General features: G+C 38.6%; 1 protein-coding gene across 3 annotated transcripts in view; it reads right to left on the reverse strand.

Annotated features, from left to right (window-relative positions):
* Nucleotides 1–4,474: 4,474 nt before the first annotated feature.
* LOC124120569 (zinc transporter 2-like) overlaps nt 4,475–15,150 on the reverse strand; it is a 44,474-nt gene continuing 33,798 nt past the window's right edge. Inside the window, exons 5-9 of one of the 3 annotated variants that reach the window (XM_046483429.2) lie at nt 14,684–14,837; nt 11,341–11,665; nt 9,554–9,659; nt 8,713–8,847; nt 4,475–5,363 (exon numbers count right to left, since the gene is read on the reverse strand). In XM_046483429.2, the coding sequence (XP_046339385.1) occupies nt 5,218–5,363; nt 8,713–8,847; nt 9,554–9,659; nt 11,341–11,665; nt 14,684–14,837 (866 nt within the window). In that variant the 3' untranslated portion in view covers nt 4,475–5,217. The remainder of the gene's footprint in view (nt 5,364–8,712; nt 8,848–9,553; nt 9,660–11,340; nt 11,666–14,683; nt 14,838–15,150) is intronic. The other 2 variants (XM_046483430.2, XM_046483428.2) reach the window with 2 other exon arrangements.

Raw genomic sequence — 15,150 nt, forward strand, 5'->3', positions numbered from 1 at the left:
TGCAGTGTGTCGGCTAAATATTGGAAACTCGTGCACATGCAGTTTGTTTCTTTGTTTATCTTCGCACTGTGCAATTTTGCAGCTATATGATGGCTGTCTGTAAATAATCAAGTCTGAAACAGACAATCCAGTAATTGACATCATGAGCAGCGATCCACGCAATTGGGATATGATGACCTTGACCACCTCATACCATTAGTCGCCTGTTACGGCAAGCATGGGTAACTGAAGACCTATTCTAACCCAGATCTTCATGTGTTGAGCGTGGTGCTAACTAAACTAATCTGATTACTGGGGATGTTCAGACCCACAACTAGCAGATCATGGCATCCAAGGGAGGTAACTCTGCACAGAAAGAGCGAGTGTTCTGAGCCACTGTGAGCCACATTTCAAGTACATGTATATCGCGAGAGCCGACAATCGGGTAAGGGCCAGAGAGACCCTGTCCACTAGTCCACATCACTGTACAACATTCATGTGATGCTGGAATCAATGGGTCCTTTATGATGTGCTATGAGTAAATGCATGTGACGTCTTGTATTGCACATAAATATATTATTGCACTCAAGAAGGAATATTTGCATTTATCAGTTGGGACTGCGTCTGCCAGTGTTGTATAAAACAAATTGTTATAGTGCCTGAACGGACAATCATTTAAGCTAAAACATAATTCATGAATTCATAGTTGGGTCTTTGGCCACAGAAACCTTTAATGAACAGGAAATGAAAAACATCCACTGTACGAAATCGTAACAATCTAAACAACATCATTTTTGTTCCTGCTAAACTGACCAAGCCAAGGAAAGGTCAGACGCCCCGTAGGGACAAGAATAGGTCCTTGGCAAAATATGCTGGTCGTAAGAGGCGTCTGAAATGGGTCAGACTTGGTTGATTGTATACCCAGACAGCATTGATCATTACTCTTTATGTCAAGTCAATGGATTTTCTGTTTCAGACTCGATTATGTATCTGTAATTTTTGGTGCAGGTAATAAAACTAAACACTTCCTTTTCTTGGCTTAGATCTGATAGAGGGCATTGTTCGGGACAACAAGAAAGCTGGAGTTCTTGAGCCAGGAATGTCATAGATCAAATCACTGAAGTTTGCCACAGAGGCCGCCATCACAATCCTTCGTATTGATGATATGATCAAAATGGCCCCTGAGCAGAAACATGGAAGTTCATACCAGGATGCTATGCGGAGGGGGGACTTGTGATAACCTTGCTGTCATGGAAACTAACATGGACTGTTCACATTATCAGCTTCTAGCAGTGACTGTTACCATCCTCTGTATCATATGTTGTGCCACACACGATGTCTCTGTCTGACAAGCGTCAGTTTATGTGTAGGCGCCTGAACATGTGGGACAGGTGTCATGAATTTGCATCTAAGTGCCAGTGTTGTATAAAACAAATTGTTATAGTGCCTGAACGGACAATCATTTAAGCTAAACATAATTCATAGTTGGGTCTTTGGCCACAGAAACCTTTAATGAACAGGAAATGAAAAACATCCACTGTACGAAATCGTAACAATCTAAACATTTTCATTCCTGCTAAACTGACCAAGCCAAGGAAATGAGCAGATATTCAGATGCAGTTAGAAAAAATAACCTTTTTCCAAGATGTCCAACCTATAGCTACTCAATGCTTGTTATATAATTTATACAGATTAATTTGTGTCCTGGCATATTACCTTTTGAATATGACAGGAATATATTGTTTTGATCACTGATGGACATATCTATATCAGAATCTGTTCAATTAAACATAGGGGCAGTGGTTCGATTCCCCACATGGGCACAAAGTATGAAGCCCATTTCTGGTGTCCCCAGCTGTGATATTGCTGTGATATTGCTAAAAAATTGCTTAAAAACGGCGTGAAACCATACTCACTCAATTAAATATAGCAATGTGGTTAAGATGTTGCAGATTATTTTATATCAGTACTTCATTCTCATCAATATTTCAAAGCATTTGTGGAAAGAAACATAATATGCTTTACAAAGCAACATGCAATAAATAAAGAATTGGCAAAATAGAAATAAAACAAACCCTTGTGAGGCCTTTTATTTTTTATTAGTTGGTTTAATGTTTTGACTAAAATTTGATGTAGATTGTGAGAAAAAACCCACACCATTCCTTCCAAGCTTTCAGATTAGTGCTGCTATTAATAAATGAAAAAAAAAGCTCATAGGTCATACCATCACAGAAAAACGAGTGGAAACGATCCTGCAAAATAATTGATTTTTTTTATGTATTATAAACTATTTTTTTTATGAAAAGCGTTGATAAGATCTAGCGTTTTTTTCATTCCACCTACTTATAAAACAGAGCATGTCAAATGTTTTGGGGTCAAAAGTATTTTTTTCCCCTAATATTTCTTTTCCAATCAGTCTCATAAACCAACTAATAAATCATAAGGCTTAACATGTCTTTATGCAAATAACTCAACATAAATGGCCTTTAAAGGTGTTCAGGCATAAATACAGCATTAACATTGCAACAGCGTCAAATGGCCTGAGACTTTACACAGATGTGACATTGTATGCTATTCACAGTTATTAAGTTGAAAATATACCCTGTGAGTTAACAAGAAAACAAACAAAGCAATGCCTAAGTGGAACAACTTGCTGACTAGTTCAGGAGCCGACATCAGACCAAAAGCTAGTCCATGGTGTCAATCACTGGATGTCTGGTCCAGACACGATTATTTACAGACCGCCATCATGAAGCTGGAATACCCTTGGATGTTGGATCCGAATATTCCTGAACTTTACTAAATAGCATATACCCAATATGCCAATGTGTAAGTGTAAGGCTAAAAAAATAATAGTCTTGGTTCTCAGGCACTGCCCAAATCACCATAAAGTTCGCAGCATGTTTTGTTTTTATTTCCATTTTTTAAAAAAAGTGAAACCCAAATCCTTAAATATTCCAAGTCCAATGGTAGTCAGATACTGAATTCCAGTATTTTACTCATCAAGGAATACATTTATGTAGGGAGGCCCTTTACCAGGTTGATTGTACATAGTTTATTTGGTTACACTGTAATTTGGTTAATGAACAACATACCCCCCCTCCAAAAAACTCCAGACTCCGACCGCCTGCACAATATTCTCAAAAAACATTGCCTGAGAACCATTTCTTTTCAGCCATATTTAACCACATTGCTGATAATATGTTCATGTCGTTTGTGTACATACAAAATATCATAGAAAGTAAGTTAACTTTAAACCAGCACCTTATTGCTTCCACAGACAAGAGTATTTTACATCATAAGGTTGGTTGGTTGGTTTGTTGTTTAATGCCGCACTCAGCAATATTCCAGCTATATGACGGCGGTCTGTAAATAATCGAGTCTGGACCAGACAATCCAATGATTAATATCATGAGCATCGATCCACTCAATTGGGATCGATGACATGTATCAACCAAGTCAGCGAGTCTGACCACCCGTTACCGTTAGTTGCCTTTTACGACAAGCATAGTTACCTTTAGCGGCAAGTATGGGTTGCTGAAGACCTATTCTACCCCGGCGTCTTCACGGGCCTACATCATAAGGTACAAGGCAGTTTAGGTATGTAAGGCAATGTGTGATATATGGTAATGATAAGGGAAAACATCAACATTCCTATGTACAAGGACAATTTCATGGATTGCACCAGTTGAAGCTGAGAGCGAGTGAGTGACTTGGTTTCAAACCTCTTTAATCAGGATATCATCCATGTCACTGCATGTCAGATTTAGGTGGGATGAGAGGCGAAGTTACAGATGCTAAAAACCCAGGATCAACATCAGGGCATTCAAAACCATGATCCTGGGAAGCAACTGTAAGTACGCCTGTGATAAACACGTCAAGATGACACCTTCTGGAATGAACCAATGCCTTAGGTCAGGCCCAAGTTTCATATTCATTGCACATATCTAGCAAGCACCTTATTTCATCCACTACCTACTGAGTAATGTACATACACCACATGAGTTTATGGCATCAAAGAAACATTTTAAATAACATGAATAATACTTTAAACCATATTTGTGCATCACGGAAATCATTCATTCTCTGATCCAATCTCATTAAAATCAGATCTTAGTTCTCGCTATCGCTAAACAAAGATCTGAGGACATCCCATTAGGGGTCACGTCAGAACGACCTTTCATCCAACCAATCAGAGCGTCGCTTACCAGATCATGAAAGTGACAGTCGGAATGTGTTTTCTAATCATGCAACCACGATATATTTAACACGGGGTATTCCGAACAACAGTTACAGGTTTTATGATTATATCCACACAATCTGTGCCATCTATAAGCCATTCCAGAATGTTCTTATCAGTTTTAAAATCTTTAATCGAGAATACGTCAAAATATGTTTCGAAGCGTAGTTGCCAGTTTGAAACTAGTGTCGTAAAGCTCGAGAAAGCTGCCTTCTGATTGGCCAATGTCGATTTCTTGTCAGTCATTTCATTAGTCGGTCAAAATTCGCGAAAGGTCGTTCTGACGTGACCCGTAATGGGATGTCCTCAGATCTTTGTTTAGCGGTAGCGAAAACTAAGATCTGATTTTAATGAGATTGTTCTCTCATCATGACAAACAAACTTTTCATTCATCCTAGCATGGATTGGTGGACTGTGTATCACTATCTTGAATAATGCATTGTCCCCTGCATTCTACTCATGCCCACTGTTTGCTTGGTATTTCAGAACTAGGTCGGTAGCTTTGTAAAATGTTATTCCTTTATACTTAACATTGATTACTGACCAAATTATAGGTTCCATAACTAATAAAGAACAATAATAACTCAAAGTCAAATATAATTTAAGATAGAAATATTTAGCTCACCTCAACAGGACGATCACATGACTAGAGCATCCGCATATACATCCACACACTGAGACTTGTATACCGAAAATATTTTCCATTAATCTCAATGTTACCCTTACGACTAGGATGTACTAGTGAGCGCTATGTCAACCTTCTACCCCGAACCCTGGTATCTCCAAGTTACCCTTACGTCTAGGATGCACCTGTGTCGGCCCTGGCAACCCCAAACCCTGGTATCTCCAAGTTACCCTAAATAGTCCAAGAAGTAGAGTCTGCCCTGTGATTCCTCTGCCCCAAAACTCTGGTATCTCAGAGAAACTTTGTTCCCATCCACCCTGGCAATGTTTCAAGACAGTAAACAAGCAATGACAATGATGTGACAACAAACAGTCTAATCCTTCAAGTGTTGGCAGTGTAAACACATCAGCATGTCTGTTGTATACTCTTCGATCTGCATCGTTGTTTCTGTTAGGCCAAACTTCTTCTGGATCAAGAACGATGCTACCTTGATCACTTTTAAAGGGTCTGCATCCTTTTCTGAAAACAATCAAATCATGCCAAATGTATTTCTTATTTCATAGCATGACACTATGATAGGTGTAGGAGATGTTGAGTTAAGTGTAGGAGATGTTGAGCTAAGTGTAGGAGATAGTGAGTTAAGTGTAGGAGAAAGTGTGTGAAGTGTAGGAGATGTTGAGTTAAGTGTAGTAGATAGTGAGTTAAGTGTAGGAGATAGTGAGTTAAGTGTAGGAGATAGTGAGTTAAGTGTAGGAGATGTTGAGTTAAGTGTAGTAGATAGTGAGTTAAGTGTAGGAGATAGTGAGTTAAGTGTAGGAGATAGTGAGTTAAGTGTAGGAGATGTTGAGTTAAGTGTAGTAGATAGTGAGTTAAGTGTAGGAGATAGTGAGTTAAGTGTATGAGATAGTGAGTTAAGTGTAGGGGATGTTGAGTTAAGTGTAGGAGATGTTGAGTTAAGTGTAGGAGATGTTGAGTTAAGTGTAGGAGATAGTGAGTTTAGTGTAGGAGATAGTGAGTTAAGTGTAGGAGATGTTGAGTTAAGTGTAGGAGATGTTGAGTTAAGTGTAGGAGATGTTGAGTTAAGTATAGGAGATAGTGAGTTAAGTGTAGGATATAGTGAGTTAAGTGCAAATCCACTGTCACGGCATGTCAGCTTGATGTGGGAGGTAAGCCCAAAGTGATAGAGGTCTTAAAGGGAAAGTAAACCCAACATAGCAACTTTGCAGATTTTAATACTTCGGGGCACACTTAATCACAAATGCTTGACCAAAATAACATTTGAAAAACAGAAATTGCGTAAAACCGCTGGAAAAAAATGACAGTCAAACTCATCCCCAAAATAAGTATGAAGTTTGGTCTTTTGATTTGGCCTATAAAATGATACATAGGTTTTTTTTATTCACAAGTTCATTTGGATGGAGAAAAAATTGTAGTTGTCTCTGGAAGGAAAAGACCTTTTAGCAGTGATTCATATGAGTTCAGTAGAGTGATGTCTAAACGACAGTTGACAAGCCCCTGAGGCTTTATGCTCCCCTCCCCCTCTCGCCACACACACACAATCTGCACAGACCAGAGAGGATCATGCTTCAAGTTCAGATTGTACGATCATTTTTGAGAAAGCAAGAGTTACCTGCCCTTCACAAAAACTCTGGAAAATTGAAAATCCAGATGCAGGGGGAAGAACGTACTTTAAAACAGAGTAATTTATGTTTTGGGCGAAAGCCTTGTTGTTTATAAGAAGATGGGAAAATGGAAATGTTTTTTTTTTTTTTTTTGTTTTGTTTTTTAAATTGTTCCTGGTAAAAGTACATCATGTTTGGATGAGAGTCAAAATACATGACCAGGGTTTTTTCAGAAAGTACATATCATTCGCACACATCCATACACACATTCACACTCACTAGAAGCTTTAGTACTTATGAAGACAGGATGCAGGATATATATTTAGTAAAGTTTTGGAATAGCAAATGTTTATATTTTCAAAAGGTTTTCATAAGGAGCCCATTTCGTATAGAATTCAGTCTGTTTGGCTTTATTAAAGTGTCTATATTTTTCTAGTTGGTAATAATATTTAACCTCATTTTGGAAATGTGTAATGGTTGGTTGGTTATTTTTCATTTTGCATCTATAAATGTGTAAATTTGGCCAATAAGAGTATCACATCAAAAATATCATCAGTGTGGAAATGTTTTGAAAAGCCAAAAAGAATTAGGTCTGAAGTAAGATTTATCTTGCCAGTATGTGGACACTTGGATTCAATCCATTGTGAAAATCTTTTCCAGAAATTTTTGCTTACCCTACAGTCCCAAAACAGATGTTGGATAGATTCTGGCTCAGCATTACAGAAAGTACATAGACAGTTGTCAACAATATGCATCTTGAGTAGATAAGTATTAACAGGTAGAATTCTATGGAGCAATCTAAGCTGAAACCATCTAAGTTTAGGGTCTGGAGTAGTTTTGTGTGCTCTGATAAATAAGCTAGGCCAGTTCATATCCATTAAAAGTTCCTCTTCCCACTTGTCAATAACTTTTAAGCTTTCATCGGTTTGACTTATTACATAGTAATATTTCTTTGAGCCTTTTTTACATGAAAAGAGATTGGCAATAGATATATTTGTATTGTTTGTTGTTTCCAGATGCAGGTCTTTATTAAAACCTAATTGTATCATGTATGTATTTACTGATCTTGTAATACCATAAAATTCAAGAAAATTTATATTGAAGTATTTATTACAGAATTGTTGCAATGTCATAAAATTTCCATCATTGTTTAGCAAGCAATGTATGCTGTGTATATTATTGAGATGAAAGGTTTTGTTATCTAATGATTTGCCATTTATAATAATGTTTTTATTGTATAGCAGAGGTTCCCTTAGGAACTCTTCATAATTATTGGGTTTTATTTTATTGCTATATTTAGAAAAGGCAGTAAAACAATCTTTCCAAAATTGGTTTTTAGTTTTTTTAGCAAGCTTAAGTGGAAAATCACTTCCCATAAATAGTAGATCAGGAACTTCAGGAGTAGTATCAGTCATTAAAATTTTCCATTTCTTTTCCAAATCAACATTTAGTAACTTTTTTATCCAGATTATTTTCAAAGCGTCAACATATGCAAAAATATCTATCATACCAAGTCCTCCAAGGGAAATAGGTTTACAAGCAACTGTTCTCTTTATTTTGTCTGGTTTATTATCCCATAAAAACTTGAAAAGAATAGTATTTATCTTTCTAAGGAATTCATCTGGGGGACTAGGAAGGGTAAGGAAAAGGAAATTAAGTTTTGAAATGAGCATTGATTTGATAATTGCAATTTTGCCTAATGGGGTTATAATTCTTTTCATCCATCTCTTGATGGTTTGTTCAATTTCAAAGATTTTGCTTTCAAAGTTAAGTTTAATCATTTTATCTCGATTAGGAGAAAAAATTATGCCTAGAATTCTAAAGGTTTCAGGGTTCCATTGGAAATGTTAATGAGGGACAAAAAGACAAACAACAAAGACCCATAACACAATGGGTGAGTGAGTGAGTTGGGTTTACACTGCTTTTAACAGTATTCCAGTTATATCATGGCGTGTCAGCTCAATGTGGGAGGAAAGCCCAAAGTGATGCAGGTCTCAGACGTTTACCACTCTGGTGAAACCCATGAGCATGGGTATGGTGCTGGCAAACCTAGAAACATAATCAGGGCGAACTGGGATTTGAATCAGCAATCATAGGTTTCTGGCATGCCCATGGGACGCAACCCAGCAAATCACAGCGTCTTAGACGACTGGGCCACCCATGCTCCCCCAATTTCACACTGACAATGTAAAGGTGAACTAAAGACCACCCATCTAAAGTACTATTGCATTTGAATTCAGACTTACCAACTGCAATATGAACCGAAAGTGCTGTCTTATTCAGGGTGAGGGACCACAAACGTAGATCGTGAATGTCCTTGATGCCCTTGACTGTGAAAAATGCATCCCTCACATCAGCAAAGTTAATGTTCCTGGGGGTACCTAGAAACACACACTAAAAGGTTACATCTTGCGATCCCTCGATACATTGTTACCTTTGGGGTCCAAATAATTGATGAGTGTTACAGACGATCAGCGGTTAAACCAAGGGGAGTCACAGGGGGTAGATGACCAACACAACAGTACATGCTCTGCCTACCTAACACGATCTACAAATCCTGCAATCGTCTGAAATCTGCACGGTAGTCGCCGATTTCTCTACAAACTGGAGGTTGATTTCTTAACACAATTTTGATTTGACTATGTAGAGACCTGTTACTCCAGCCAAAAAATAACTCAGAAATTCCAGCCTTGTTCGGCAAGGATAGAAACTGGACTTTCTGTTAATTCCCTTGCCTCAGGTCGTGTCATGTGGACAGCCAATCAGTGTCAAGTCTTAAAAACTCTTGGTTGGAGTAACACATGACCTCTCAGTCTCAAAACAAACTTAAACAGCCAGTCCCAAATGTAAAATATAAAGGTTCTCACTTAAGAAAGCTAATATCAAACTATCAAGAATCCGCGCAACCTTCATCCAGACTGGGCAGTCAAAGTTTGCTCAGATTTGACCTCACCTGAAATCTTACGTATGAGTTGTCATATTTTCATGCAGAGAGGTATGGTACTGGAGTAACAGATCTGATATTTACTGGTGTACCTATGCAACTTGGGATGAAGCTATTTGTTCAATGCCTGGCATCTAACTCACCTTCCATCAGGACGACCAGGATGTCCCTGAGAATAGTCACTGTTGTCACGACGACAAACACAGAAAACAAGAACGTACAAATTGGGTCAGCTATCTTCCACTCAGGCTGAAATAGAGGAAATATGTTTAGAGTATCGCTACAGTATATTTGAAAGTGAAAGAGTGTGAAAAAGAATGCATGTAGCTAAGTATATATTTGAATGAGTAAAATATTTCCTTGAATTTTAAAAATCTCATCATAAAAGGTAAAACAAATTTCAAAAACAAATGGCAATTTAGTTTTTTCCATTATTATAGTTTTATCATTAGTAGTATTATTTACTCTACATACAAAATAGAATTGTTTCATTCTTATTCCAACCATGTTATTAATGACTTTATTGTTTATTAATTATTTACATTTTAAAAACAAATAACAGAAAGAAAGTACTACTAATATTTTAATTGGGTTGAATACTGTTACTCAGGGATACATGACGCTTAACCTTATTCCCCAAAACATATTGAAGGCATTATCATGTGACCTGTAACATTGTTATGTTCAAACTGACCAACTTTGACAAATAGTCAAAGAAATCAGCTGTACACAAAAACTAGTAAAAAAATCAATCAAAAAGAAGTGTTAGAGTTATCAAAATTGGATGCCAGGACTGACATTGGATACTGAGAAATAATTTAAGCTCTACACCAGTTTACACATATCAGACCAATTGTTGGTCATGTCTGTGCAAATGCATCCTTTATATCTGCAGGACTCACATTTCGGTAAACCTACATTACCGCCATTCCCATGGTCCTCGCGATCTCAAACTACCAGGCCTTGATTTTCATTAGCAAATTCGATTTGCAATGCTACTCAGTCTAACGGAATGCGAGTTACAGACAAGCCACAATGTTGGTTAACTTCTCTGAGAGGCATTTAGATTTGTTTGTTTGTTGTTTAACGCTGCACTCAGCAATATTCCAGCTATATGACGGCGGTTTGTAAATAATCAAGTCTGAACCAGAAAATCCAGAGATTGACATCATGATTGATCCATGCAATTGGGATTGCTGACATGCTTCAAACCAAGTCAGCGAACCTGACCACCCAATCCCATTAGTTGCCTCTTATGACAAGCATAGTCTCCTTTTACGGCAAGCATGGGTTGCTGAAGGCTTATTCTACCCCGGATCTTCACGGGTCGAGAGCCATTTAGAAGTTGGGCTTCTTTATAACAATATTTTGTTTATATTACAGGCTTCACCGGCCAATATGTTTTACCCTTCTGCGTACATAACAGGCTTCTCCACTCCAGCAGTGTAACTGCATCTTAAACCTACACAACTGTATAAACACTGCCTCCTATCCTGTATATATACTTGTCAACCATACTCTGTACATCACTTGCTTGATAACGGTGTTAGAACCTACACCAAAACGTCATTCCTAATGGTAATAAAGAAGTTGTTCATCCATATATCTTATCCTTACTCAATGTTGGTTGGCGATATCAGCAACATGGTAATATGAGTTACCTCCCATACCCATCTCCTTATCTCAACGTCCGATTGGTCGGTAAAATGTTAAACAAGGTTAAACAAGATAAAAGCTCTAGTAGATCTGGTAAAAGCTCAAGAAGACATGGCAAAAGCTCGAGTAGATAAGGCAAAAGCTCGAGTAGACATGGTAGAAGCTTGTGTAGACATGGTAAAGCTCTAGTAGATACGGTTAAAGCTCAAGTAGACATGGTAAAAGTCACTACATTATTCTATTTGGTATCATAAAGTTATAAAAGGTTTCTTACCTTGAAATATACAATAAAAGCAGCTATTAGTACTCCAACGCTCTGCAGTAGATCCCCTACTACATGGACAAATGCGGCTCTCACGTTGATATTACTGTCCTTTTTCTTGGACTCCTGTGTCTCAGTATGTGCCTCATGATTTGCTTCAGAGATGCTGCCATACTTGGGTCGACTGTGTGAATGGCCACTGTCATCAGTGAGGGAACCATAATCAAACCCTCGGTCTGGCTTGCTGGCAATGCTGTGGGAGTGACCGTGAGAGTGAGCGTGTGACATCCCACCATGGGAGTGACCGTGTCCACTTTGATGAAGGGTGACCCCGAGGCTGAAAGAGAAGATCGGTCACTCAAACAGCATTTCAAACAACAGTTTCTGAAACAACAGTATCAGAAGCAAGCAATGGAAACAGTAGTATAGGAAACATCAGCATCTGAAAAAGCAGTTTTGAGAAACAACAGCTTTGATTCAAAGAGTTTCTGAAGCAACAGCATCTGACACAAAAGCTTCAGAAACAACATCAATGGAAACAATATCAAAAATACATTATTTGAAACAATTCCTAACTGGTAATAAGTACTTGACACTGACCAAAATTTGTCAGTGGTCGAACGTAGCACCCCAAAAAACTCTACTGGTCCTGTTGGATCTCTACTGGACACAATGGTGCTTAGAGTTTAGACTTGATCGATTGCTGATTTCTAAAGTCGTACAAACTTAAATTACTTTGTTCGTCCCCAAAACAACACTAGACCACCAGATCACCATTTATTATAATCTTACTGGTCCTCCACAAAATATACTATACGCGGACCAGTGGACCAGTGTTAGTGTCGAGCACTGCAGTATAAGGTCATGTTTCTGAGCTGATTGACACACAGCTTACAAAATACTTACAGTGGGGTTAATATAAAAATGGACCATGAAAATTATCCACGTGGTTCAAGTGAAATATGAAAGTCCATATAAAGCCAATCTCATTAAAACCAGATCTTAGTTCTTGCAAAGCAAAGATCTGACGAGACATTCCATAAGGGGTCACGTCAGAACGACCTTTCATCCGACCAATCAATGCGTCGCTTACCAGATTATGAAAGTGACAGTCGGAATGTGATTTCTAATCATGCAATCTTGAAAACTTTAACATGGGGTATTCCGAACGATAGTTACGGGTCTAACAACTGAATCCTTACAATCTAGACCATCTATAAGTCATTCCAGAATGTTGTTTTGTTCAAATTTGTAATCGAGAATTTGTCAAAATATGCTTCGAAGCGAAGTCGCCAATTTGAAATTTGTGCCGTAAAGCACGAGAAAGCTGCCTTCTGATTGGTCATTCCATTGGTCGGTCAAAGTTCGCGCAAGGTCGGTCTAACGTAACCCATAATGGGATGTCCTCAGATCTTTGTTTAGTGGTAGCGAGAACTAAGATCTGATTTTAATGAGATTGATATAAAGCACACCAGTAGTTCATGTTCCCTGCACCATTGTGGACATGAAGACACCACTGTTGATATAATGCAAACATAATTGTTAATGTACCATGTAATGAATGAGTGAGTGAGTGAGTTGGGTTTAACGCCGCTATTAACAGTACAGTCAAGTCCCGTTAATCCGATATCGATTGTTGCATATGATTATGTCGGATTAACGAGTATGTCAGATAAACGAATTTAAATATTATCAACGTTCGTGATCGAAAATCGGACAACTACACGATAGATATAAGGATTCAAACACGTAATAAAAAATAGAAAATAAATATTCATATTGTTATGTTACATTGTTGGCGGAATATGTTTTCTAATCATGCAACCTCTAAAGTTTAACACAAAACAACTGTTATGGACTGTATGACTTATTCAAAATACTTTAAAAAGTCTGGAATGGAAGTCACAACTTTGAAACTGGTACCTAAAGCTTAAGAAAGCTGCTTTCTAAGTGGCTAACGTCGACTTCCTGTTGGTCATTTCATTGGTAGGTCATAGTTCGTAAAAGGTTGTTCTGACGTGACCTGTAATGGGATGTCCTCGCCTAAAGCGAGAACTTGTATCTGATTTTAATAAGATTGAGGTAATCTAAGCATGTGATTTATCCCATTTCTTTTTATTTAAAGCATAAATTGTTTATTGTTAAGCAAGTTTATCTCTGCAGCTACCAGCCAATTCGTCTCGCATCAAAACACGGGCTGTGTACTCGCGGGCAGATGACCACGGAGTACGCTGATGACTGTGTCGGATTAACAGGACTGATTAATGAGTGATTTCGGTAATTCGTTGCAAATAAGGTGTGTCGGAGTCGGAGTCGGAGTCGGAGTCGGAGTGCGAGACTGTCGGATTATCGGGTCTAAATAGCACTGATTTAATCGGTTCCCATCATTAGCGTCGGATAAAGACGATTGTCAGATTAACGAGTGTCGAATTAACGAGACTTGCCTGTATTTGAATTATATCACAGCATGTCAGCTTAATGTGAGAGGGAAGACCAGAGTGATGCAGGTCACTTACCACTTGGGTGAAACCCACGAGCACGGGTATGGTGCTGACAAACCTAGAAACATAATTGGAGCGAACCGGGAATCAAACCCACAATCATAGGTTTCTGGTGTGCCCGAGGGATGCAACTCTGCACAGCGAATCGCGGCGCCTTAAACGGTCTGAGGATAACTCCATAGAAGGTCGCGTCAGGTAAACCCTGCATAAACTTTGACAACCCAATCAAATTGAAGGAGGATGTGTGGGTTCTGGAGCCAATCAGAAACAGATTTCTAAAATGATTTAACTTCATTTCTTGACTACATGGTACCTTGATTGAGAAATTATGCTCTTAGCATAAGAAAACTGCCACAGAATAAAACTAGAATGTGTCATGACTCAAAAACATGTGTCTCCTCCCTCCCTATTTTTAGATACATTAGTTCCAGTTGTTTCTGTAAATGTGTTTGCAAATCCAAAAAACAGTAATAGGAAATTAAAACCTGGAAAGATAATGGTCTCACGCAGAAATATGCATTTGCTGTGGAGTTTTGGCAGGAAACAAACACTTCTTGTTTGAAACTAAGTCCAAAAATAATTCTAGATTAAAAAATATGAGAAGGCAGTTGTGGAGCATGTGCTTATTGCATAAGCATAGTTTCATGCAAAAATATATTCATTAGTTAAAGAGTTATGGCTCGGAAACGAAGCCTAGATACAGAAATCAGATCAACAGGGTTTCAACTGATCCCTCGGGGCATATGGTTTGATGTACTCTGTGTGTGACTGTATGTACCCGAGCTAGAGGGTATATCACACCATATACTCCTTGAGATCGGTTGATAACTTATAATGTAAAAGCAAAAACTTACACAACATTAAAGAAGACACCACAAGCAGCTGTTATCAGCATGATTTCGGCATCAATGGTGTAGTTGTCCTCCACGATGCGGAGTCCAGCCGAGTAGCACAGGATGCCAGTCAGCACCCACAGCAGCAGGATGGACACCAGCGCTCCTAGCACCTCTGTAACAGACAGGTCAATATTAGGACACCAGCGCTCTGAGCACCTCTGTAACAGACAGGACAATATTAGGACACCAGCACCCGAGCACCTCTGTAACAGACAGGTCACTATCAAGACACCAGCGCCAGAGCACCTCTGTAACAGACAGGTCAATATTAGGACACCACCGCTCCGAGCACCTCTGTAACAGACAGGTCAATATTAGGACACCAGCGCTCCGAGCACCTCTGTAACAGACAGGTCAATATTAGGACACCACCGCTCCGAGCACCTCTGTAACAGACAGGTCAATATTAGGACACCAGCGCTCCG

This window comes from Haliotis rufescens, unplaced genomic scaffold (genome assembly GCF_023055435.1).
Source record: "Haliotis rufescens isolate VD_foot unplaced genomic scaffold, xgHalRufe1.0.p SCAF_1, whole genome shotgun sequence".
In the NCBI taxonomy this organism is placed as follows: domain Eukaryota; kingdom Metazoa; phylum Mollusca; class Gastropoda; order Lepetellida; family Haliotidae; genus Haliotis; species Haliotis rufescens.